Source organism: Cladophialophora psammophila, assembly GCF_000585535.1.
Source record: "Cladophialophora psammophila CBS 110553 chromosome Unknown aczJe-supercont1.18, whole genome shotgun sequence".
NCBI lineage: Eukaryota > Fungi > Ascomycota > Eurotiomycetes > Chaetothyriales > Herpotrichiellaceae > Cladophialophora > Cladophialophora psammophila.
The window spans coordinates 192097-217567 of NW_006912939.1; the positions used below are offsets into that span (position 1 = coordinate 192097).

At 51.8% G+C, this 25471-nt stretch overlaps 9 protein-coding genes across 9 annotated transcripts; 4 read left to right on the forward strand and 5 right to left on the reverse strand.

Moving 5' to 3' along the window:
* Positions 1-181: 181 nt before the first annotated feature.
* On the reverse strand, positions 182-1938 carry A1O5_09984 (uncharacterized protein; the record flags this gene model as incomplete). The annotated part of the gene is made up of 5 exons (XM_007750562.1): positions 182-475; positions 526-922; positions 976-1264; positions 1333-1439; positions 1622-1938. 5 exons carry the CDS (start codon positions 1936-1938, stop codon positions 182-184), a joined length of 1404 nt encoding a protein of 467 aa, XP_007748752.1.
* Positions 1939-3052: 1114 nt separating this feature from the next.
* A1O5_09985 (uncharacterized protein) lies at positions 3053-5157 on the reverse strand (the record flags this gene model as incomplete). Its single annotated transcript, XM_007750563.1, has 5 exons — positions 3053-3702; positions 3763-4148; positions 4201-4774; positions 4858-4939; positions 5032-5157. The coding sequence occupies 5 exons, from the start codon at positions 5155-5157 to the stop codon at positions 3053-3055; spliced, it is 1818 nt and encodes a 605-aa protein (XP_007748753.1).
* Positions 5158-8568: 3411 nt separating this feature from the next.
* Positions 8569-10945, reverse strand: A1O5_09986 (uncharacterized protein; the record flags this gene model as incomplete). The annotated part of the gene is made up of 2 exons (XM_007750564.1): positions 8569-10568; positions 10642-10945. 2 exons carry the CDS (start codon positions 10943-10945, stop codon positions 8569-8571), a joined length of 2304 nt encoding a protein of 767 aa, XP_007748754.1.
* A 699-nt stretch (positions 10946-11644) lies between these two features.
* Positions 11645-12607, forward strand: A1O5_09987 (uncharacterized protein; the record flags this gene model as incomplete). Its single annotated transcript, XM_007750565.1, has 2 exons — positions 11645-11833; positions 11882-12607. 2 exons carry the CDS (start codon positions 11645-11647, stop codon positions 12605-12607), a joined length of 915 nt encoding a protein of 304 aa, XP_007748755.1.
* A 290-nt stretch (positions 12608-12897) lies between these two features.
* A1O5_09988 (uncharacterized protein) lies at positions 12898-14713 on the forward strand (the record flags this gene model as incomplete). Its single annotated transcript, XM_007750566.1, has 2 exons — positions 12898-13244; positions 13303-14713. The coding sequence occupies 2 exons, from the start codon at positions 12898-12900 to the stop codon at positions 14711-14713; spliced, it is 1758 nt and encodes a 585-aa protein (XP_007748756.1).
* Positions 14714-16109: 1396 nt separating this feature from the next.
* A1O5_09989 (uncharacterized protein) lies at positions 16110-17224 on the forward strand (the record flags this gene model as incomplete). The annotated part of the gene is made up of 2 exons (XM_007750567.1): positions 16110-16809; positions 16851-17224. The coding sequence occupies 2 exons, from the start codon at positions 16110-16112 to the stop codon at positions 17222-17224; spliced, it is 1074 nt and encodes a 357-aa protein (XP_007748757.1).
* A 611-nt stretch (positions 17225-17835) lies between these two features.
* Positions 17836-20251, forward strand: A1O5_09990 (uncharacterized protein; the record flags this gene model as incomplete). The annotated part of the gene is made up of 3 exons (XM_007750568.1): positions 17836-17865; positions 17892-19632; positions 19698-20251. The coding sequence occupies 3 exons, from the start codon at positions 17836-17838 to the stop codon at positions 20249-20251; spliced, it is 2325 nt and encodes a 774-aa protein (XP_007748758.1).
* Positions 20252-21519: 1268 nt separating this feature from the next.
* Positions 21520-23083, reverse strand: A1O5_09991 (uncharacterized protein; the record flags this gene model as incomplete). The annotated part of the gene is made up of 4 exons (XM_007750569.1): positions 21520-21847; positions 21924-22512; positions 22587-22681; positions 22761-23083. 4 exons carry the CDS (start codon positions 23081-23083, stop codon positions 21520-21522), a joined length of 1335 nt encoding a protein of 444 aa, XP_007748759.1.
* Positions 23084-23796: 713 nt separating this feature from the next.
* On the reverse strand, positions 23797-25299 carry A1O5_09992 (uncharacterized protein; the record flags this gene model as incomplete). Its single annotated transcript, XM_007750570.1, has 1 exon — positions 23797-25299. One exon carries the CDS (start codon positions 25297-25299, stop codon positions 23797-23799), a length of 1503 nt encoding a protein of 500 aa, XP_007748760.1.
* Between the last annotated feature and the right edge of the window lie 172 nt (positions 25300-25471).

A 25471-nucleotide genomic window follows, 5' to 3' on the forward strand; every position in this document is an offset into this window, starting at 1 on the left:
GGCCCAAATTTCATCAGTGATCTTTCACCTCGGGTAGAAAACTCTCCGGATCTATGCCGCTTCATTCAGGTTTCGATGACCCGAGATTCGTCTTCAACTGTGAAGGCTGTTTCTAATGGAGGCGCCATCAATCGAGCTCTTTGACCCTACTATCTCCAGCGGCATCATCATCTGGCCGACCCTATTGCGTCTTGAAGTTGTAGTGCAACACCTGCATGTTGCAGAATGGTATCAAAGCGTTCGGACCACACTCGAATCCAATGCCGCTGTCTTTGTGACCGCCAAATGGTACTCGGAAGGAGACCTTCTCGTAGCTATTAATGTATACGCTGCCAGCCTCGAGCTGCTCCGCGATTCGTCGGGCTCGAGTAAAGTCTTTGGTCCAGACGCTCGCTCCCAGGCCCATCGAGGTATTGTTCGCACTTTGAATGACTTCTTCTTCGCTCGACCAGGGAAGCGCCGGCACAATTGGTCCCTTCGGGGTTCTGTCAGCGTAATGGTGGCAGGTTGTGTGAGAATCCTTACGAATTGCTCCTCCATCACAAGAGTTGAATTGGGCGGCGGATTGTTAATGATGGTAGGATCTAAGAAGAGCCCCTTGGTGTCCCTCACTTCTCCACCGAACCATGCGGCATAGCCTTTCTGCTTTGCCTCTTCGAAGAGTCCTCTGACCTTTTTGTATTGCATTTCATTCTGCATCGGACCAACCATGACACCATCTTCCGTCCCAGCTCCGACCTTCCACTTGTGTACTGCACGAGCCATTGCGTCGAGCATAGGTGTATAGATGTCTTGGTGGATGTAAATCCGTTTGGCCGCGGTGCAAACCTGTCCTGTGTTCCAGAAAGCCGCGAAACAAAGGTCAGGGGCGATCTTGTCAACATCAACATCAGGGCATATAATGGCTGGATCATTTCCACCACTTTGATAGCGGGGGTCAGCATGCGGAGCCTTGTCGACAGAGAACGAACGTACAGTTCAAGCGTTATGCGCTTGAGGCCTCTGGCAGCGGCTTCTGCCACCTTTCTTCCTGATTTAGTTGAGCCCGTGAAGGAGATTTTGTCGACACCGGGATGATGGGTGAGCCACGGGCCAAGTCTATCGTCGCCGCTGAGCACTTGGAGGACCCCCGGGGGCAGGAACCTCTGAGCTAGCTCCACCACCTTCATCCCACTGTAAGGTGTGAAGGGAGAGGTCTTGACAATGCAGCAGTTACCGGCCATCAGCGCCGGCAGGGCTTTCATGATCGGCTGACCGAGAGGAACTGGTTCACACAGACATGTCGGCTTCCTTCACCCTGTTTTGATCCAAAGCATGGCCTTGTGCACTTACAGTTCCAGGCACAGATGGCAACGACAACCCCTACAGGTGTGTATCTCACATGGTAGTTCCGGTCGTTTACAATGTGGTCTTCTTCGGGCATCTTCAGAGAGACTGTGCTTTGTCCTTAGACATCTTGAATCTCCGTATCAACAGGGTCGTCTTGACTCACGAAAATAATTGAAGGCCTCGTTGAAGGAGTGGTTGGCCTCGAATTCACCAAAAGCTCTCTACTCTCTTGTTAGTCCAACCTGGACACTCCGTTGGGCTCGGCCTCGGCTTCGATCAAAGTAAAGTGGACCAGACCAAGAAAACCGAGCATACCGGTTTTCCATTTTCTTTCATGATCAGCTCGCCGAATTGCTTCAGGTAGGGTCGGCAGGCCTCGCCCCATGCTTTCAACAATTCGACTCGTTCCTCGAATGGCGTCTTCTTCCAAGTCTTGAAGGCATCCTTAGCTGCTGTGACGGCATTGTCAGCATCCCGCTCCGTGGCTACGGGGATTTCCCATAGGTTTTCGAGGGTTGCAGGGTCAACGGTATGAGAGGTTTTCTCAGAGCCACGCGGTTTCCCCGCGACGATGTTATGGAATTTCTCGAATGAGAGATCAGGCGTCATGGTGAGTAAGGTTTATCGAACAGCGCCGGAGCGTTTAGAGCAGAGTGTCGTGGCTAGATGATAGGTTTCAGCAGCGGTGCTCCGAGACAAGCAGCCGCGTCGTCATCTTGCTCAAGGAAGCGGGCATGAACAACTAAATACACCTCCGTTTTGATTACCAGGCCGATGACCGGCTCATTCTCAACGCAGCATCGATCATGGTGTCAAATGCTTCCTGAGGTGTCGGCCCGTAAGGTTCCGTGCCCCGACCCATGTGCATCGGCTCGCACTGGTGCATCTGAATGCGATTACTTGGTGAAAAAGGTCTGAAAATAAAGCTTCTGCCAAAGTTTAGAGGAAAGGATACAAACGCTCCTTCTACCAGAACATGCCTGTACCTTATGAGAAAAGCCGGAGCGATCTTGCGCTGCTAGTTGCAACTGGAGAGGCCTTGTTGCCGTATTTCCCAGGCATCAGCGTGGCACCCGGCATTCATCCGAGATCTGCACATGCTGTTCACCACAGTTGCGCATTCCCGCCCTGAGGAAGCAGTCAGTAGAAGTGTCCCTTATTAATGTACTTTTTAGATAGGTGGGAGATCTCATGTGTGCATAATCAGCGATAGATCCGATCCACTGACGGTCTTTTCTAACAAGAAGCAGATCATTTTACGCCCTCAGGAGAAGCAAGAGTGACCGGGACTTCGGCAAGCTATGTGACAACCCTGGTTTTCTTTTTGTCCGCAGATGCAAGAGAGTTGGGGCGGAATTCCCATATTAGCTGGAAAAGCTCTTGCCTGAAGGGTATTATTCAAAAGGATGTCAGCCAGATTGACTGAAAACGTGGAACTCGAGTAGTGGAAGACCCGGCAACCTTCTGATCAGGACGATTTTGGTGCCAGACGCATATGATTCCCAGACAGCGAGGAAACCCTGCCTGGGGAGTGGAGATAATAGTGAGTGTCCATCAGCCCGTCAGGTCCAAAAGATGGCAAAAAGTAACCATGGTTTTCCCTTATTCTGTATCTCTGTTGCTCTCGCTCCGTCCACGGATTTACAAACCGCCATTCAGCTGGCCAGAACCAACCCCTCAACCGAACCAGCCAGAACTAGCTTTGGATCCAATACCATCCGACTCAAGCTTTAGCCTCCACGACGCCGTTGTGCGGACTTGCGGAGCTATGTTCACCATGGCGACGTAAGTGACCGCGATGCAGTGTCTGTTCCTCAACACGGATGATGTGACCTTCGCCAGTATCCGTCATCGCTTTCAATTTTGCACCTTCGTCTAATCTGATGTCAACTTTATTGGTCATATACTCGTTCACATTCTTGCTGAAGCATGCGAACACGGTTCCGATGACACCAAAGGCAATAGAGACCAAGTAGACAATCCTCAGAGAGTGGACGAATGCGTCTTTGACCCCTTTCACACCAATGCCGAGCTGTGTGGGCGTCAGCTGCTCGAGAGCAGATGCCGGCGCCGTGCCGGTCAAGGCCTCCACGACGGTTGGAATGAGGCTCGGGGCGACTCCAGCCGCTGCTAGCGGATAAACAGCGTACTTCACGATATTTGACTTGAGTTTTTCCGTGAAGATAGTGACATAAATGACCTGACCAACGGATCCACCGATGTTGCGGGCGGTGACGGCCAGGGCAGTGGCAATACCAATGTATTGGTGCTCCACAGCAAGCTGAACCATGGCAGTGGCGACGATCATACCACCTCCGATGCTGATGCCCTCCATGGCGACCAAGACAATAGAGGCAGTGCTCGAACTAGGTGCTTAGCTGAGGTTAGTGGATTGGGGAGAAGGCGAGAAGCGGAGAGAGCGTGAAGACTTACAAACGATTGCCATACATCCCGAGGCCACCGTACCGATCACGATGATAAAGATGAACAGTATGCGGGCGTGTCCGAATGTGAAAAGAAACCCGAACAAGGGAGAGGAAAGGATACCAGCGATACCCAGTGCTGATGCATACCAGCCAATCTTCAAAAGATCCTGCGTATAAAGGGCTTGAACCTGCTGGGGCCACAACACTGCGGTTGAATAGTACAACATCCCAAAAAGGAAGGTGCCGACAAGGACGCAGGTTACTCCTCGAATCTTCCCTAGGACAACTGGGGGAAATAGAGGGAGTACCATGTTCCAGTGGGCCTCGTAAATACCGCAAACAATCAAGAGAAGGAGTCCAAGGACGATCATGGAGATGGTCCCACCAGATTTCCTAGACACGCGTTAGCTGGCTACACCCAAAACCGGTAGAGCATCCATCATACCAGGGCAGCAAATTGCCGCCAAAAGAGATTCCGAGAAGGAATAAGCAGAGGCCGACGGCGCATAAGGCAAATCCGACCCAATCCATATCGGCGAGTTCCTGGAAACGGCTCTTGCCCTCTTCCCGTATGTATTGATTTTTGGGGTGGTAGAAGAATAAGACCAGAACGAACGCGACACAGTTCAGGATGAACGGGACCCAATAAGCCCAACGCCAAGTGGTGTGGTACGCGATTGCGTTTCCCATGATGGGTCCAAATGCTCCCGCGGGGGCACATGCCAACTCGAAAATACCAATGGCAAAGCCGCGATACTTTTTGGGAACCATCTCAGAAACCCCTGCCCACGCCTGCTGCTGGCAGGCAGAGGCGGTTCCGATGAAGATGCCTCCGCCGATGAGAGTGTTGATGTTATTGCCTGTGGCAGAAACACAGCAGCCTATCAAGCCGAAGACGTCACCAATGAGAATGAAATATCGCCGGCCGTAAATGTCGCCTAAACGGCCAACCAAAAGGCCGAAGACACCTACAGGGACAACCTGGGCAGTTGAAATCCAGGAGAAAGAGGTGGAAGGTCCTATAATCGTCGTAAACTTCCTAGTCGAAAGAAGAAGGCGCAGAGAGCGCCCGAACACGCCAGTCACATGGACTTCCACATACCAATCTCGCTGTTGATGGTGGTGAGGATAGCAGAAACCATTTGAATGCAGAAGACGGCTGACATGTAGCCTATTTGCATACCCTGTCTCAACATCAACATCACATTTTCGAATGGTGGCCTGAAAAAGTACAGGCATAGCGCAGTCTGGGACGAAAGGAATGACCGATGCTTACCGCTATGGCCATGCATTTGCCAATAGTGAAATGGAACTCCTCATCCAAATCAGACTCAGTGGGCGATGTTCCGTGGATGACTTCGTCGTGCTCAGCGTCTTTCTCGGACAGCTTTGTTGCTTCCATGTTTGGGATATTCTTGTTAGTAGTCGTGGACATCTCTGACTGGAGCCAGCAATGGTTGGGTGACGGCGAGGTGATGACAAGACGTGGGACAAAAGACAAACCCTCCGAGGATGGACATTGAAGCTGAAGGCTAAGCTAGGTCTTTATCTCCATCCACCCTGCCCCGGAAAGTGGTGGCAAAAGGATCCGTACTCCTGTTCCCCAGATTTTCCCCTCCAGACAAGACCTGGAGATCTTGACGGGGCAGGTCTGGCATAAGCCAAGGTTGACCACTGAAAAGCCAAGGGCTCGCGGAGGGCATGCATCCTCGTTTTGGTCGGAAACCGCGCTGGTCTGGATCGTAAAATGGAGTCGGCCGGCATCGTCTGGCCAGGGTATTTCCCGTCTCGATGCTAGCCGGAAAGCGACCTTGTCCGAAAGTGGGGAATCAAAATGCAGCAGAACCATATATGGGTAGTAATTGATTCCGGCTCCGACACGAACGGGAAGATGAGTAGTGATCCGACGCAATCTCTAACAACAAGGAGCTGGGTCAATTAGAGCCGAGCTATGGAGTCCGGATGTCAATAATGTACTACCCGGAAAAGAACCCATCTGAAGATGGCAGAGTTAACGCGAGCAAGCGATGGAGCTTATGGATTTATCATCTCGGGCAAGACGCCATTGCTGTGAACATACAATATAAGTATAATATAAAAAAGCTTTAGGTATTAAAGGTAATATTAATCTAAAAATACCATATAAACTTATATATTATACTTATATTGTCTTTCTTATAGTTAAAATACCTATAAGAAAGACAATATAAGTATAATATAAAAAAGCTTTAGGTATTAAAGGTAATATTAATCTAAAAATACCATATAAACTTATATATTATACTTATATTGTCTTTCTTATAGTTAAAATACCTATAAGAAAGACAATATAAGTATAATATAAAAAAGCTTTAGGTACTAAAGGTAATATTGTAACAGATCACTTTAGGGTTTGGCGTCCACGTGCAACAACGAACAGAGGCCTGTCGAGCAGGTCGGGAATCGAGAACGCGTTTCTGGTTGGCGCTGACAGGACAACACCACCACCAACACCACCCTAAGAGGCAGCGACCAGGGCAACGAACACCTAGCACGGCGGCGGCATTGAGGAGTGGGACAGGACCGATAAAACACTCAGGAATAGGTAGACGGCATCAAAAACATGGAATGATACTCTATTCAAACTATAAAGAATGGCACACTGCCAGTACTGTAAACTGTCCTGCCCTTCTAGTCCATTTTGGTTTGACATGTGACCAGCCAAATCTCCTTCCTGCTACCCCTCTATTGCCCTCTACTAGCCTAACACTGCCACTTTGCCTCGTTACAATAGTTGAGATAGGTAAGTTCTAGAAGAATATAAGTGATATAATAGATAGAAGAATAGCTAAATAGCTTGTCTACGGAACGAGATTCCTCGTCTAAAGACTAGAGAGCAAAAAGGAAAGCTAATCAAGCTCAACAAGGCCTTTTACCGCCACTGAGACTATACACGAGGCTCCAGAGGCAGAGGCGGCGGCCGCGAGGCCAACGAGGCGAGCGAGGCCTACCCAGAGTGCTACCATCTCTGCCGCCGATCCAATGGCGGCGTTCATGACCGCGTTCTATGTCAACGACAGTGCCAGTTGAGTACACAGAGCGCTCTATTTAGTGTTGCATTTACAGGGTGGCGGACTTAAGCTACATCCAGGCCATAGCGGCCTCTGAAGTAGGCCACGAGATCTGCTGTTCCCTAAACGACTCCCCCAATCTCAAGCTCGTCACCTTGAAGCTGTTTCCTCGGGTGAATCGATTCGCTGTGCGTATCTTTGCGTAGGAATGCGTGACACGGCCGCGAAGCCGACGGCGTTTCAAGAATCAATGAAAAGACACGTCTTGTCTACAAGAAGCTGACCAGTCTGGCTCGTCAAGGACAAAGACGATAGCCAGCAAGACCATTGCCGATCAGTGGGGTGGAATTGTATGGTACAACACCGATATATATAAAAAACCATCCTTATCAGCCTCTTGTTGCGCTTATTACCCAGTACTCGCATGAAATTCCCATACAGGGGGTCCATTTTGTGGCTCAAGAGATCCAAAAGAATTTCACCGTCCACGCTGATGTTTGGATGATACATCAGGGTTCAAAAGTACCAATTAGGTGGCGTCGATGGAAAGCCGAGCGGGATTAGTAGGTATACTGACGAAGAACACACCGCCCTCATAGGCAGAATCAGACTGTTATATGTGACAGACCTTTTCGTTTCTGAAGTACCGACCACGGAATGGTTGCCCAAAGAATCCGCGATGATGCGATTAGCCTTGCCTTGTTTATAAGATAGTAGAATAGTCGAACGAACTAGATTAGAGTCTTGGACTCTGACACTCATTAACGGTGTGCGAGTTCGGTTCGGGGGAAGCGTCCCAGTCGGAAGGTAACATCCTTTTGCAAAGAACTTTTCACGGGTTTGAGCCCTCCTACCGTTCATCTTGGAAAAGCTTTTGTTTCATGTGTTCCATGTGGAATATCAATTTCGGGCGAACACTCAATTGAATCTGGTTGTAGGTTGGTGCAATGCTGCCTATCCCCTTTCTTGGATCGACTTGAGGCTGTTTCGCCGACTGAATGCTAAGTCGGACTCATCAATGTCTTCATACCCAGTTTGATCGAGGGCGTTTTCTAATGGACCATCGATGTCTTGGAAATCAGTGAAGCTTTTCTGACGTTGAAGCAGACCAAAGCGAAGCCGTGTATAGTGGATGGTAAGACTGTCCGTGAACAGGAACGCTGGCCCTTCAATTGATTGAACCTGCTTCATCCCATATCGATTCTGAAAACGCTCCACATCTTGGAACAGGGTTCTCAAATTGGAAAGCAGTCGAATGGTGGTGTGCTGGATCTCTGCGCTGAGGATGTCTTCGTTGAAGGCGTTTTCTCTACCGTGGATGCCGATGGCATTGCCCCATATGATAAAGATGACTCTTCGGGGGGTTTGGGCTCTTGCCAAGGCCTGCACTGCCTCACTGATCAGTTCAGCGCAAAATGTGCATTCGATTTGGACCAGTTTTGGACCAGCGACCATTGGAATGGACCAATATTGCACCATGAAGCTTACTTGTTCCGCAAGTACATGACCAGACATGTATGGAATATATTGTTAACTCGAATCGAGTCAAACCGAGTCCATCAAATGTGGTGTTCACAACATCTAAAATATGGACACAAAATTCTAGCCCAAGCCGCCCATAAAAAACCCACCATTCCCATATGCCATGCTGTGTTATATGTGGTATGTATGCAGAAAACCGCTCAAAATCATGGCATGTCGCTCCGTCAGTGTAAGCGTACCCATTTAATTTGCTCTCACCGACGAAAATCATATTCATTCACTTATTTTGCCTCCCTTCGAGGTCCGCTTTCTTTTGCAGCTGTGTCGTCGCTTCTCCTCCTTGGGGTTGATTGCGAAGTAATACGAGTGGTCGTCGACGATGGGCTTGCGTCCTCCTCCTCCTCGGCGCCTTTCCTCTTCAATCTGCGCATGTCGCCCCTTGCCAGCGCGAGCAAGAACACCTCGCTGACGAACTCGACTTCGTTTCTCTGCTCCTCGGCCCTCACATCGGCAGAAGATCCATTCGCTACGGCAGCGTGCCTGCGACATAGGCCGTCTTCGGCTTCGTTTTCGGCACGTTCAAAGACACCTTCTGCCTTTTCCGCATCCCCAATGGGACTCCTACTACTCTGATTCGACGGCGCTGCTATTGTCTTCTCGCTTGTTGTCTTCTCGGTCGTCGTTGTCTTATTGTTCTGCTTCTTCGAAATCCACACGTTACCCAGGAACAGACTGGCCAGCAGACTCAAACTCAAGATCGGCAGGATGGAGATGAACGCCCACATGGTCGCGGTGGCGCCTTGGGAGCGGATCGCTTTCTGTTCGGAGGGTGGTAGGTCGTTGATCAGGTCGAGGGAAGCTTGGTTGTGCAGGCTGAATCCCACCGAGGACGTTCCGTTGGTGGTGGTGGTGTTGTTGTTGATGCCAGGATTGACCGCGCTGGAGCCAAAGTACTCGCTCATCTGATTCTGGAACACGGAGCCCATTATCGTGAGCGCGAGGGTCCCGCCAAACGGCAGTGCGAACCTCAACATCGAGTATACCGGAGCCAACCTGTCGCGGAACATGCCCGCCAGGTGCAGGTTTGAGGGCATGAAGCGCATGCCTGTGCCCGCGCCGGCGATCGCCATCATGACATTGACCAACGTCTCATCTTTCACCTTCACCGCATAGGCCAGCGCTGCGATCCCGGCATTTTCGATAATGGTGCCCAGCAGGAGCGGCGGGAAAGTCTGCCGCGGGTATACGTTGCAGATGAACATTGCCACGTACACGCCGACTCCGATCCCCGGAACGTAGTACAAGAGTTGGGTGCCAGCGTGGGAAGCCTCGAATCCTTCGACCAAGGTGAAATAGATGCCGATGAAGTAGAAGACGCTATAGAGAGCTGCGCCGGTGCCGGCTGCGATGAAGCAGATTAAAGTGACGTCTTTGGAGGAGAGGATTGAGGATGGGAGCATGGGCACCGTGTTTTGTGGCAAGTGGCGCGAGAGAAAGCTGGTCGGAGAAGAAAGGAGCGCCTCGTAAAGCAGGAAGAGGAGGATGAAAATGGCGCCGAGGATTATTGGGGCGAGAACGGCCGAGGATGACCAGGGGTATGTTGAACCACCCCAGGCTGTTCCCAAGATGATAAGACCAACTCCGAAGATGAAGAGGACGATGCCGCCGAAGTCGAGTGTTGAAAGACCGCCCGCTAGCGCTTGCAGGCGGCTGGTGTTCGGTGGAGGGTGTGAGACTGAGACCTTACCGGCCTTGAGGTCGCTTCTAAGGAGAAACATGGTGAAGATGCTTATCACAGAGAGTCCGGCACAGAGAACAAAGCAGTACCGCCAGCTTGCGTTCGTGAGATACCCACCTATGACGGGTCCAACACCTGAAGGGAGCGAGGTTACAAAGAGGTACTCGGTACATCTCGTGGCCGTACAAATTGGAGCTGCAGACGTGGCAATGGGGCTCAACTTACTGTAGCCAACTCCATTCAACAATTGGAAGATACTTGTGTTGACAGCTTGTTCTCTTAGGGACACCGAATCCGCTAGAACAATCATACTGACATTCCCAACTCCCGCAGTACCCATGCCTTGCAGTGCACGGCCGAGGAGAAGGACGGCCCAGTCCGGAGCAGCAGCACAAAGAACGCTGCCAATGGTTAAGATAACCACGGCGCATTGCAGGGTCGCATGGCGCCCAAATGTATCTGCTAGTTGGCCAAAAACAGGAATAAACGCCGTAGATGTTAGGGTAAATGCGGTGACAATCCAGTTTAGCTGGTTGAATTTGTCTGTCGCATATCCGTCAGTGTCTCAGGCGTGGGAGAAGAAGGCCGAATCTGAGAGGGGACGAATAGTACTGACTGAAATGAGATGCGATTTGCGGTAGCGCCGTCGCAACTATGGTCAAGTCAAGACAGGCAACGAAGAATGCCGGGAGCAGGCAGAAAAGGAGTTTCCATCTGTATTTGCGGGCCTTGCTCTTTTCTTGAGCGCATTCCGGGCACGCTTTTGTCCTCTTGCGAGTATTGGCTGGAGACTTTGAGTTGGTTGCTGCGGTTAATGAGGTTGGGCCTGGTGTTATTGTTGTTTGATTTTGAGCTTCAGCTTCCAGGGCTTTGCGAGCGCGGTAGGCTCTGATTTTGCGGTACGTATATATGAAAACCATGGCGGGATGCGAAATTGAACCAAAGAGCGAACATGAAACGCAACACGCAAGATGGCTGAAGAGAAGAAGGGATCTGGGAAAATCACTTTATATCTTTCCTCTCACACTACTTACCTCATGTATCTGATATATGCAACGCGAATACGATACCTCGCTTCGCCCCCGCGCTATCACAGCCCTCTCCCTTTCTGCCTCCAGAGTCCAAGGCATTCTCGCGGAATGTGCCAAAAGAGGAATAGAGAGAATACCAGTAATAGAGGCCTGCTTGTCGCCACTGCTGTTTCCAGCACGGTGGGTTCGTCTATACCCAAAAAGGAACATTTTTCGAACCAATCATTCAAGGCAGTTTCACGGGTGAACCTGCTAAAAACCCAAGTGGAATTGCTGTGTTGCTCGCTTCGCTGTGAATCAAAGTTGGGGTATAGGAAAATTGCAGAAGGGAGACACCCCTAAGCCGCATCAAGCACATTGCGTGAAAATATCTTGAACTCTGGAAGGTAGACGACCAAGGTTGGTTGACTGAAAACGAGTGAAAAATGATAGGCTCATTTTTTGAGATTTTTGCTCGCTGCCGGCAAAGTTGCCCGTTGGATTCATGGAAGGCCAGAGTCTTGCCAAGCCACATTGATCCACTTCCTTTGTACCATTTCCCCCTGATGCAATACTATTGGGATACCCTCAATCACAACCAAGGCAGGCATGCCTATATGCATTACATGCAGTACTCCGGTCAAGGAGCTATATACTGTCTACAGCAAGGCGGATGATCGAACCCTGGGCAAAGGCGTTCGCCTGACACAATGCCCAAATTGCAAACGATTCGCCGACAAATATGTCGAACATGACTTTGTCGTCCTGTTCATCGATCTGGTATTGATAAAACCGCAGGTGAGTGGATGGTCTATGTCTGCCATGCCTCTTTTGACTTGAGGATAGGTCTATCGCCATCTTCTTTTCAACAGGCTGGGGCGCTCAGATGACAAGTTCGATCCCAGCATCTTACGCCTGGGCACCTTGCTTATCCTCTTCGATGTCTACATTACCTGGGCAAGAATTGAAAAATCAAATGCAGCAAACGGTGGCACTGCTGTGGGATCGCGGCTCAGCGAGATGCCCATTCTAGCACAATATCTTTTCTTCTTGACAATGAACGTCCTGGCGACATTTGCTCAGCATGGCATCATTCGCGCACTGGTTCGGAAACTGGTGTCCCACCAGGAAAGGCAAGAGCAAGCCCATGCAGATGCGACGCCCACCACCGCCTCATGTTCGACAACCGACGCCCGCTCGAGCATTGCAACTAGTCACGCGAGTCCCAGCGCCATCAGCACTGCCCTATTAGTCTCCAGCTGCACCAAGTTATTTCCCATCTTGTTGGTCATCTGGCCAACAGAAACAAAGGAGAGCGACTCATTTGGTTTTGCTTTTCGAGCCACAAACTACGTGGGCTGGGCCGTCCTTCTCAACAACATCGAAGCGTTGCTGATTTTACTCAACTGTGGATACGTGATTGCTACTGGCTTGGCTATTTCTGGGTTCGTCGCCCGGTGGATTGTGGAAGGGTGGTTCTTGAGTTTCATTGGACTGGCACGGGATACTGGTCCTGTTGGAGATGTACTGGCCGCTTATCGCTTTCTTAGAGTGTGGCTCAAAGGTAGCTGACAAGACAATGGAGATACGGGCTGGAGGAGACTGTATTAGTACTACCTTAAAATTAGTGACTTCGTCTGTCAACGTCTCCGCACACTACGTAGAAGTGAGTCAAGTGAATCAAGTGAATCGGACAAAGTGAATATCGCACTGGAAGCATTAAGAAGCCCTTGTTCAACTTGTTCATCCCTTGTCGGTGCTTCTTGATCCCTTTTAAAGCTGTCACAGTTCCCTCTCCCGGGGAAACATCGGCCCGAAATTTATCCGTTCTCCAAGTACTTTTGCTGGACCCGAAATCGACAATGCCGACACGCGACAAGATCACCAAATCTCGTCCCTCTCCCAAAAAGAAAGCAAAGCCCAAGCCCAACTCTCAGCCTGAACCTGAGCCTGAACCTCAGCTCGAGCCCGGCATGGACGAGTCTTCAGGCCGTGGCCATCGGGAGAAAAAACCGAGCGAGAAGCTCAAAGAACAAGTTTCGGCCAAGATCGACCGGATCGAGGACGACAAACCTGTTACGCTTCCCACTTACATTGCACCTAACGACCCCAAATTCCTCCAAGACCAGAAGGAGGTGCAGAAGTTCTACGATCACTCTAAGATCGCCCCGAATGGCGACAAGACTGACTTCTACTCTCTAGGGACGCAGTATGAACCCGCCCCTCTCCCTGCCCAAAGTGAGCGGATCGCTAACCTCGAGAAACAGCGTTGAGAGCAAAGAGAAACGCTACTACATCCGCGCAAAGCGAGATCCTACTACTTTCTACTTCCACACTGACGAAGCTCCTCCACGCTACGCGCGCCTCAGCGATGAGAATCACCCTCAATGTGGTGTCGAGAACATCAGGAATGTCTTCACCAAGGACATGTTGGGCAAGAGTGGGGAGTTCGGCAGCTATACTACGAGAGCCAATGTCTTCGCCAGGGAGGGGCAATTCTTCTTCGAAGCCAAAGTTATCAGCATTGCCCCCTCAGGTCGAGAAGCCCCAGGCCGCGCACTGGCAGAGACCCAAAACACAGACAGAACGTCAACAAGTCGAGGCGGTCTGAGGGTGGGTTTCTGCAGACGCGAACACCATTGGAGCGAGAATCTGGGCGGCAATGCCTATTCGTATGCGGTTATCCTGAGGAGTGGGAGATCCAAAGAATATGGCAGTGTGCGGTTCAATACCCAGATGTATCATATGCAAGGTGAAGGTGCGCGAGATCCCGACGACCTGTCCCCAGGTGATGTGGTCGGTCTGATGATCACGCTGCCGTCGCTGGAGGTACACAAGAAAGTGGTCGAGGGCAAATTCAACCCGTCGGAGTACCCAGATCTCAAATGCGGTCCGGCAGTCATGAAGAAGAAGCAAGGCAGTGGGAAGAAGTCTGCTAAGGGCGGTCCAAAACCCAAGGAAGTCGAGGTTGCTAAGAGCAAGGACGAGCCTGCAAAGAAACCAAACACTTCCCGAGCTGCAATCCGCTCCGCCGTAATTCCAATGTTGGGATGCACTGCACCTTCCGATCACGACATCATCCGCGATCGCAATCCATTTCTCCACAAGGGCATGACTTACTTCGAATGTCCAGAGTACACCCCCAACCACGACCTCAGCCGACCCACGCTGAATTCGAAGAACAAATCCATCAACCCGGAGACTGGCAAGAAGTACGACCTCCTGACTGATCCCCATCCTAACCACGACCTGCCTCACTTGCGGACCCTGCCCGGCAGCAAGATTGAACTCTGGGTGAATGGGAAATACCATGGCGTGGTCTGGGAACACCTCTTTGCATTCCTGCCGCCAGCATCTTACATTGAAAAGGGCAGTAGAGCCATCACCGGAGGGCATGGCGATGTGGACGACGGCTTGCTAGGTTACTACCCGGCGATCAGTCACTACACTGGCGGAGCAATCGAGTGCAAGTTCGATGGGCCCTGGTGGTATGGATACGGGAAGGATGGTCCTGCGCACTATAACGCTCGTCCGATTGGTGAGCGGTATCAAGAACAAATCGTCGAGGACATGGTCAATGACCTTGTGGACGAGATCTACCAGGAGAAACTTTACGAGGACACGGAGTGGATGAAGAAGCGGGTCTTGAATGCGCCCGTTAGTCTTCAACACAGCTAATATAGACTTCGCCGTGATCCTTGGAAAGAGATTCTTGGGAACATCTCACCTGGCGGTGATGTCTACGGAGTAATGAATGGCATGGCCGTACCGGGCAGCGAACATGGATGGTGAAATGCATGATGCCTGCAATGACAAGTGCCGACCCGGTTTGGAAGGATACGGCATGCTCACAACTAAAAGAAGAAGAAAAAAAAAAGAAAGGCAAATATCGGGCTGGTGGTGTAACGGAAAGGCAAATCATGATTGACAGGTGGTCAGGAAAGGACAAAAGTCGATTACAGAGATACCCCATTTACGCATCAGCCTTTACGGTAGAGGACAGGAAATAGCAACGGCATGACAAACACATCAACAAGAGCATCTTCAGAAACTTTTCGACTTCGTGATTGGTAACGTGCAGTCCGAGGCCTAGGAAGACGTCTGCAAGGAGTCAGATTATAGAGATTTATACGGAAAGCGAAGAGCTGCAGTCAGCACTCTCGCTATGGCAATGCCGACAGTTGCGGCAGTAGAAGATTGCCTCATAGGGCTACGCTGAGGGCAAGCAACTTTCTGGCTTCTTTCTGTCTCTGCCTGTCCCTGGATCCCCCTTGCCTTTTGTGGAGAACTTCCCCTGCGTCTTGACAGCAACTTACAGCTTCCTCCGTACATCTGGAACAAGCTGTCTGTCTCCTGAAGGCACCAATAGACCAAAACAGCATGATCTCATGTACATCAAGCATAGGAGTGGGACAAACGAGTGCGGCTGACGAGTCTGAGGCTGAGCTGAGGATGAAGGAACTGATGTGGGAGGCGATATCGATGTGGATCGCGGCAAGGGGCGTGGTGGACGGTAGCGTTCAAGGGCGGGATGATGGGGATCATGGCGACGGTAGGACGCAGTCTTGGATACGAGTGGAGGGCAGAAATAGGATCATGAGGGAGAAGCGGTGATGCGACTGGCTCGTCTGGCTCGTCTAGAGACTTGGACCCAAAACCCCTTGGTGAAGTCTGGTCTTGAAGTCTGCGGTGTGCATGTGCTGGTGGATCGTTGGGTGACCGCACCCCTGCGCACCCTACGCACCCCCTGCATCGCCTGAATTGACACTCTGGCCTTATTTAATTCCAGGTGCCTGTTCCTCCTGCTCTCAACTCATCTCGACTTCATCACCAAACCTCTTCACTTTTTCCTCTCTGAACGAGTTTCCTTGGTTAATCTCTCTTTGATGGTTCACTCCACTTTATACTGGCACGGCTCGGCCTGAGCAACCATGAGTCCGCATTGAGGATACGTGGTCTTTTAGGCCTCACCGTAATAAACGCATACCCTAATCCTCTCAACACCCAACTTGCCTTCTACCTTAATCATTCCTCTTGCCATCATTCGCGCAACCGTCCCGCTCATCATACCAACATGGCTGGCCCAGTAGACATCGTCGACCCTACCTCGCTCACTGTAGCGGGCTACAGCCACAGCTACCCAACGCCACCTCCATTGTTAGACGATAGCAAAGAGGCCAGCCAGCCTCCCTCAGACCAACCCCAAAAGAAGAAGAGGAAGGCCTGGGGACAGCCTGTTCCCGAAATCAAACAGATTCTCCCACCCCGAAAACGAGCCAAGACGGCAGAGGAGAAGGAACAGAGAAAGAACGAGAGAATCCTCAGAAACCGCAGGGCAGCCGACAAATCTCGACAGCGACAGAAGGCTGCTGTGGCAGAGCTAGAGGCCAGGCAGATCCGGATTGAGAAAGAAAATGCCGCTCTCCGCGACCTCCTCTCTCGCTACCAGTCGAGATTCGGTGTCCAAGCAGATTTTCCTTTGCCTGTCTCCGTCGAAACCCCCAACATGGATCTCGACGACGCGGGGGATGCAACACCGGCTCCAGAGTTGTATGCACCTTCCAATCAGCCACCCTTCACCCCGTCTTCTTTCAACGACTGTTCGGATGCCGAGTCTAACCATCCAACCTTGGTTCAATCCGAGGATTCGACTCCCATGAAACACGAATCCCCGGTGCTCGCTCCTCAACTCAATCTCATCCACGAACATCCCGACGTTGAACAGACGGCTTCCGACTCGATGGCAACGCTGTCAAGCTTCCCCACCGTCTCCGGTTTGGCACAATATCCTGCTGTGGTATTGTGTGACCTGCAGTGTCAGCCGGAGACCTGGGCTATGAGCTTGCCAATCTTCCCATCGACCCCGAAACACAACCTTGGGATCAGCTACCTGCTTCAGGTCTTCCAGACCTTGACGATATTTCACTCCTTCTCGACGACAACGCTCTTGCCGATGTGCAATCTTTTCCGGATTTTGGCGCAGCGATTGTCAATGACCTCGACGGAACAGGATTTCTCCTCCATCCTGATCAACTTCCCCCTAATTCATTCTTTGATTTCGATGCCTTCGACACCGACCAGGCCAGCGGTCTTTCGCATGAAGCTTCTGAGCCGACTACTCGCTTGCAGCCCACACATGGCGCGCCTCTTACTGGCAGCGACAGACCGGGCTTTGCAGCAAGTGGTTAGCGAGGAGGGGTTTGCGGAAGATGCTGATCGTCGGTGGACATGGTCGAGTCTGATGACGATTAAGTGGGTCATTTTGAGGTTGGAGAGAGAACATCGGAAAATCCGTCGTCGAGTTTGGATGGACAAGAACGGTGCTGCCGCGGAGAAGGGAGTTTCGGAGTTCAAAGTCATGGCTGGCGTTGATTATAGGGCCGTTGCTAGAAATTCACAACTTTGGCAAGGGGCGAGGTCCAATTGTACGATTACTAGGGATGAAAGCAGTAGCTGGTTATCAGCACAGGAGGTCCATTGAGATTGATAACGAACTTCCATAGATGAAATCTACTAAAAGCCTTTCACGATGATTCAGTTATGCTACCACGTTAAATCCGAAGTGGTAGTTCGTTCCTTGAGGCTGGGGCTTTGGCTGGGGTCATCTTATTTCTATCATTGTGAGGCCATGTTTGCAGGTACCGCTGAATCCTCCGCCGTAGCATGTGAAATGTCTTGGCAAAGCCTCGCGTCGCATTCTGCGGTTTCGCGGCGCGACAGAAAATGTCCCTTGAGAGTTGCGATCCGCCGCGCCAGCCAAGTTAACAGGGAGAGAGAACTGTGACCGCGCGACCTCCGCGATGCCTCCTTTCAAAGATGAGCATGTGCTCGTAAGCTTCACTACCGGCACGCACAGAGCAATGCCCAAGAGTCACCTTCGCTGACCCACTCCCAGATCATTGCGCCCGGTTCGCAAATCACTGCTGCGCAACTGGGGCTGCCCGAGTCCTTTACGCCGCCGAGGTATCGCTTTCCCACGCGCATGTTCCCGGGCGCGAATCCTGGAGAATGGGAGCCCGTCAAAATCAGAACGAAGATTGCAACGAAGCCGAAAGAGGTCGAAGCAGAGCCCGAGCCCACGCCTGCGCCTCCTAGGCCAGAACCGATGGAAGTCGATTCCAAATCAGATGTTCCTATCACGAATGGCGATGAGGAGGAAACCAAACAAGCAAGTGGCGGGCAAGTAAACGGTGAGGAGGCCAAGTCCGAGCAAACAAATGGCGAAACACCCAGTGCGGAGCAGCCGAAGGAAGGGCCACAACCCAAGGTTGAAGAAACCGCTGAAGAGCAACCTAAAACCGAAGAGCAGAAAGATCAGCCTGCTTTGTCAGAAGATGTCGAAATGAAAGAGGCCCCTCCGGCCGAAGAAACCGCAAAACCCGAAACCCAGGATGCCGAAATGGTTCCGCCGCCAGAGCAAGAAGCACAACCACCCACCCAACTAGAAGAAGGAGAAGCCGCTGCCGTCGTTGAGGATGAAACCACAGAAACCTTCGAAGACGACCACTGGTCCACCGAAGGTGCTGTCTACCCGATCAAAGAAGGGCACATTGAAAACTGGTCCTGTTTCTTTGCCCTCCTTTCGCACATCTACAACATGATCTCTCCTCCCTTCCATATGCCGGTTCTATTCGTGGCTCAACCCTGTTGGACCGCACGAGATCACGAAATGATAACCCAATATGTCTTTGAACACTGGAAGATCCCAGCATTTTGTTTGATGGATGCCGCGTTAACGGCATGTTACGCATACGGCGTGCCGACTGCGCTGGTGTTGGACATCGGGCACGAGAAATGTGATGTCAGTGCAGTCACCGAGTTTCAGGTTAATGATATTGGGAGGGGTATCGCTCTTTCCGGATGTGGTGGTCGAGCGATGACCAAGCGGCTGCAACAGGCGCTGGAGAGCCAGGGGTTTGACGAGGATATGGCAGAGCAGTTGAAAAAGAGTCCCATTTGCGAGATTTTACCTGCTGGAATCCCTTATCCAAGGTCTTCTTTTAGCGGCACAGCCGCCACTGCTATTAACCCAGCTGCGGCTGCATCTACAGGGGCGTTGGACTCTGGGATGAATGCGAAGGATGGCGAGGGATTAAGACCAGGTCAGGCACCCCGAGGGCCGGGAATGGGAACCGTGGTGGGTGAAGAAGGTCCTAATGGCGACGACGAGGATAATGAGGGCGTCCTTGACGTCGCTGCCATCGTTGCCCGCGACAACGCCGCCGAAGTACTTGCAAAGCGCGAACGGGAGAAGGCCGAAAAGGCCGCGGCGAAGAAAGGTGGCGCCGCTGAAGCTGCCAGACAAATCCGACTACGCAATTCAGAACGAGAACGAGCTACTTTTACCTACGTGGACTTCGTCCCTGTCGCCGAGTCGAACGATGCCGATCAACCCATGAGTCGGAAACGAAAGCGAGAAATTGAAGTTGGAGTGGAACGATTCATGGCAGTAACTCCGCCGCCAGGAGCATGCGATGGAATCGTCGACATAATCGCGGAGGCGATCCATCATACCATCTTGAGTGTTCCCGACATCCCCCAACGAGCAACTATCTGGGACAATCTGATCGTACTGGGTAATGGAAGTCGAATCAGAGGTATGTTTGATTGGATCTTGACAGAAGCTCCCATTGCTAACCCACCTTTTCCTTTCGATTCACAGGCTTTACAACGAACCTTCTCTCCGTTCTCAACTCACGATATATCCTGTCTCCGTCAACCGCCACGATCTTCACCTCCGAGCTTCCCTCAAATTTCACAACTCCGGTCGCCACGCCTGGAACAAACACACCCATCCCCGGCCAGGGAAACCACCCCTTTCACCACCCGGGCGGCGGCGTCAACCCTCTTCTTGTTGCTGCGACCAAGAACATGATGCAGCCTAACACGCAGTCCCAACACCTTCAAGTCCCTGGTGTGAACCCTTCTCTGGGAGGAACGCCCTCCGCAGATCCCAACAACCCCATGTCCACCCTCTCCCACCAACACAGAGGGTTCTCTCAGTCCCCAATCTCCATCAAACTCGTCAAGCCGCCTGAATATTTCCCGGAGTGGAAAACCCCGGCCATGTCGGGCATGGAAGAAGCTGCTTTCTTGGGAGCTCAAGTGGCAGCCAAAGTGGTCTTTATTGTGGACCAGGGTAACAGCAAGGGCTTCTTGAGCCGGAGCGAGTATAATGAATTGGGTCCTGGAGGCATCCACGAGTGTGCTATGTAGCAATAATTCCGCCAAAGAAGAAATATTTGGCTTGCATTGGGCTGGATGGAGACGGAATTTGTCAGGGCTCAAAAACATCAAAGGGGAATGGCTCATGGCGTTGAGAAAATCAAGATGGGGGACAGACATATCTTTGTGGCATTTTGGAGTTAGATGAAAATGATCCAAGTGAGGCTCGCCGTGCACGAGGCCGTCAGGAAGCGATGTTGACGACGCCAAACAGGGCGCCAGTCCGAAACAAATGCATCCGCGTCAAGTGGTTCCGGCCTGAAACTTACAGAGTTACTTCCACCCTTCGTCCGTTCCCCCTAGCGAGAAGTCGGCGCGAGAGTCACACTGCCTTTCCAACTGATGCAGCATTCCCTAGGTAAGCTAGGTCTCTGTGACCGAGTGTTTCAAGCTCGGCAAGTGCAGCACCTGTATGATACCTAGCTCTTTGAAGCAAGCGCTGGCTGGTACGACACGTCGCCACGAGGCTGGGGCTGGGACTGGCACGTCAGTCAAGTTGAGTTTCAGCCCCCCTTGTTTATAGGCTAATACCTAGTAGGTAGTTGCAGAAATACATACTCCGTACAGACCTAGGTACGGTATATTGGACGACGTCTCTCTTTGAGACATTGGCGCTCGGTCAGTCAGACTCAGTCGCCTGGCGGCTCAAAGCCTTGATGGGCGCCGTGTAGGTCCCAGTGTCCCGTGTCCGACTCCCAGTGACCGCGAAAATGAATGACTCGCTCCCCCCCTGTACCAGTGCCAGCCTCGGAGAGCAACGCACTTCACATTCCGGTACCAGTGCCATTGCCGTTCTTTGGGTGCTATTGCTACGCACTAAGGCGCCTCGGTGAATTGGTCGAGGTAAGCAATGAGTGGCTTCTACGACTACATACGCGGTGGGCTCATGAACTTGTCGAGACTCGCGGAAAGTGGGTGGGCCAAAACTTGTCTCAGCTGCAAGAGGTACTTGGATATCGAATCTCCCTTTGCGCAGGTACTGGGTACGGTCTTGGCTGTCAACTCCTGTCCCCATTCGCGAATCATTCGGCGTCGCGGTAGATGTGCAGAATTTTCATCCTGGTCAATGTTTCTACCAAACAACAGATAATCGACTCGAACAAGCTGAAAATACTCCGTACTCACATCGCAACGGCGAGGAGCCCGGGTTGAGGAATCGTCTAAGGAGGCTTGAATGAATTTGAGCCCCATCAAATAGCCGACTCCTTACTACAGGTTCGCGACCCTCTTTCCTTGAACCTGATATAACACGACTTAGCTCAGTCCGTATATCTCGCAGCCGCCGGAGGCGGCAAGACCTTGAGCCTAGCAAGATCGTGGAGGGTGTGAAAAGCCGATTCATACGAATCGACGGTGCCGTGGAAGCCCATTTTGCGAGCTTTCCTCATGCTGAGCGAGAGTGCCCAGCCACCGATGATTGCGGAGTCGCTCATGCCGAAGATCTGGGCCCTCCTGCCGGCGTCCGTGAACGGGTCGAGGAGGAGGCCGTGCCGCTGGACGAGCTCCTTCCACGCCTCCTGGACGTCTACGCGCTCGGACCACTCTAGCAGGCTGAACGTGGAGTAGGTCACGCCCCGGGGGCCGTATCTGTGGATTGACGTTTGTGTTAGAGCGAGAACAAAAGGAAAAAGGAAGGAAGGATCCTTTAGGATTTTGACTTTACCCCCGTGGTGTTTCCTCCCAGCGAGACTCGAACGCCCTGTATTTGGAGGGGTCGGTTTCGGGAGGCGTCCAGGTAGTGCCGTACCAATCTCCCAGGTATGCCCAGAATCTTCCCCAGGTGAAAGGGAGTCCGTCCTGGGCGTTGAACGCCTCGTTCCCGGCCTCGGGGTTGAGGACAGCCCATTCTTCAAGATAGGCGTTCAGGAGGGCCGTGCTTTGACAGTACTCTCTGTCCCAAGCGGTGTAGTCGCCCGGAAATGCGACGGGCTCTTTGAGATGTGCTTGGATCGATGCGTACACGCCGAGGCCGACCATGTGGTTCAGCAGATTGTCGCGCACCGCGCCGATGATGTATGACGGACGCACCACGTTCCACTGAGCCCCGTTCTCTCTGCAATATTCCGCCAGGTGATCTTCCTGCGGATAGTAGAAATTGCTCTCGAGCGTGACTCGGGGATCGCTTTCGAACGACGGGCTCGTTGCCGGACCGATGTGGAATCCGTAATTTTTGGCTCCGGTCTGGAGGAGGAATCTCTTGGGCTTCAACCCTGAGAGCTTCAGCGCCCCCAGGAAATTGACCAACAAGTCGGCTGTGTCGAGAACATCTTAGCTCTGGAAAAAGAAACGAAGTCTCATGCTGCAAAAGTCGTTCTAGGAACCATACTGTTGACTCTGGTCAACTCTTCGGCGTTGGACCACATGCCCAAAATATCCCCCTTCTGCGCCGGCTGCATGTAAGAAAAGAAAAAGACATGATCGCTATCTCAAATCCTTTGGTCAGCGGAGCGGCTTCTCTTTCTTCTCCAGGGAGGAAGGAGCATCTTAATTCTTCACTCACACTTTCCCAATCTTTGCTTTCAGCATTTCTGCAAGCGCCTCCGGGCCGGCCTGGAAATCAGCCTCTACATGCTCAACACGCGCAGCCCCGTCGCCTAGATCGGCGAAGAAGTAGTCTGAAGGAGGGCGTCGCGACAGAGTATAGATCTTGGACCATCGCTCAGGGGCAGCAGCCAGCACCTTCAGCATGTGATAGCCCGAAATGCCCGTGGCCCCAGTGACGATCGCCGTCAGATCCGCATTCTCTGTGGAATCTGTAGGATAGGTTGGAAGGCCGTGGAAAATGCCCTTAGACTGGACAGTCTGAGACTTTGTTGCAGCCATCATGGACAGCAAAAAATGGACGTATCAGTCTCCCAGTGTGAGAGAGTGAGAGAGAGACCCTCGGTCACAGAAGAGGGGGCGAACGTGGAAAGACATGTATGATGGGAGGTTGCTGTGCCTAACGACCGAGGTTGCTCCTCCTGCTCCTCATGACGAAGGCTTCTCCAATCTGGCCAAGAGAGGATAATAAACTTCGACTGTGCTGGTGGAAGAAAGAGTGGGTTCGCCATTACGTTTGGATTATGGTCTAGTTCCATCAGCATTGGTTGATCTAGAGCCATATGGATCGACAAACAGTGCAGACTCATGTCTCTTGGAGACTTGTGTCCACATTAAACATGTAAAATCCGAGCAAACATTGTACGATTGATCTAGAGAGAATAGAAGGTCGAAGAGAGATGGGATACGATACACAGAGGTCAGTGATGTCGTTGAAGAATCCATTCGAAAGAGACATCTCTTAGGATAAAAGGTTCGAGTGAATATGCTCCTATATCGGCATGTTGACCAAACCCGAGAGGACAAAAGACAAACTTGTCGACGTCGATGGTAACTGGCTGGAACCGTTACTAACATTCAGTGTAGAGGCTCGGCTGGGTGTATCTGAACGACCGGGTCCAACGGATTTGGAGTGTAAGATCACCTTGAGTGACATCTCATGGATATCTAGAGATTCTGGCTTGGTGCCCAGCGAACTATCAGAGACAGAGGTCTCAACCTGTCTCCGCGGCCCACTGACGCGAACAAGGGCACACGGTTCGGGGAAGGGGCACAGGATACAGCCACCAATCACCTGGCCCAGTCGTATCTCTCCACCATCCAAGGCTGAACAGGGACCCTTCCGAGAGCAATTCCTGCTCCACTTGGACGGAATGGATGGATTTTGGGAGAGAATTGTCCCTTTCTGTGCCCCCTCCACCTAGGTCACTCTGGACGCGAGTCTGCATGTTGTAGACGAACTCACTGTCAGAGACGAGAGCCAGAGCCGCTGCCAGAGTCCCTGGTTGGGCCTTTGCAATGTCGCGACTTCGGAAGGTGAAGACCGTTATCATGGCAAAAAGCCACGAGACCACCAGCAGCACATCCAACACTCGGGTCGAGGTGGCGTTCTGCTTCAGACGGAAATCCGGTCCCACCTGCAACGTTGCAGGAATGGTCGAGCCTACCAGTGGCATGCTCGAGTTGGCCGTTCGGTAGAAGTAACTCATGTACTGCGCGGCCATGACTCGGATCATATGCCTCAGGCTTGGTATGAGATGCTCGTCTGGAGGCTTCTGGAACACCTGTTCGATTGGTACCCCATCTTTCCCATATATCAACGCAGTAGTTACCGAATCCATCGTCGAATATCCATTGAATGTCGTGATAGAGGTATTGTAGAACGCGGCAAAATAGCCCACGGAATTCAAGAAGTTGTTGACGTCGCTGCTGTTGAGGGGCTTGGTTTGAGTTTCGTCGACCGTTGGCGGTGCGTCCTTGGAGATGACATAGCTGGGGAGTTCGAAAGCTGCCGTGGTTGCGACTTGTTCATACGACACCCTGCATGAAACGACTGAATAGTTGACAAAGGCCTCGTCCGTCGCGTAGCCATAGATACCGGTAAGATTTGAGCAGTAGATGCCGGTCGAAGAGCATGGTCGAGGCGCTACGATGCTCCCCTCGCTAGTGCTGAGGCGACCTGGTAGATTAGCTTGGAGTTTGAAGTTATTTGCATCCTGACAACTCTGAAACTGAGGCAGTAGTGGACTCTCGACGGTCGCGAGTTGAAAAGTGAAATTCTTCCCGAGGCTGTCGTCCCACCGGCTCTGGTACGAAATACTCACCTCATCGTCCGTGAGCACATCACAGTGCACGGCTGCTCGAATGGCAGGAATCTCAGCCGAAACGGAGGCAGCGGGAATCGCGTGTGTCGTTGAGGTATCGGAAAGAGGGAGTAGTGGGAATGCCAGTTCTCCAGATGTCCAGGCTGGGTAGGACAAGTTCAATTCGATGATACCATTGCTAATAAGATGCGCAGTCACCTCTCCATCGTCTTGCGAGTAGTGAAGCGGTTCGATCAGGTTATAGTCACTTGCAACCCGCTGGATAGTAGAATCGTTATTGTCGAAGGAGGATAGGAACCAGGATAGTTGGGTGAGATTTGAGGGCTGCGTAAATGCCCCCGTGACAAACAGACCACTTGAGACTGTGACCAAGAAAAAGGCTGAAGTTGTCATAACGATAGAGCTGAAGAGGGCGACTTGTCTCTTTCCCAGAGAGGCCCACAGATTCTGGAGTGGAAATCGAGTCAAAGGATTGTCAAGAAGACCGAAGCGAGCCGCGCAAAGGTCCCTTCGCAGGGTCAACAGGGGAGTTAACAGGCTGACATTGAAGGCCACCGTTTGCAGA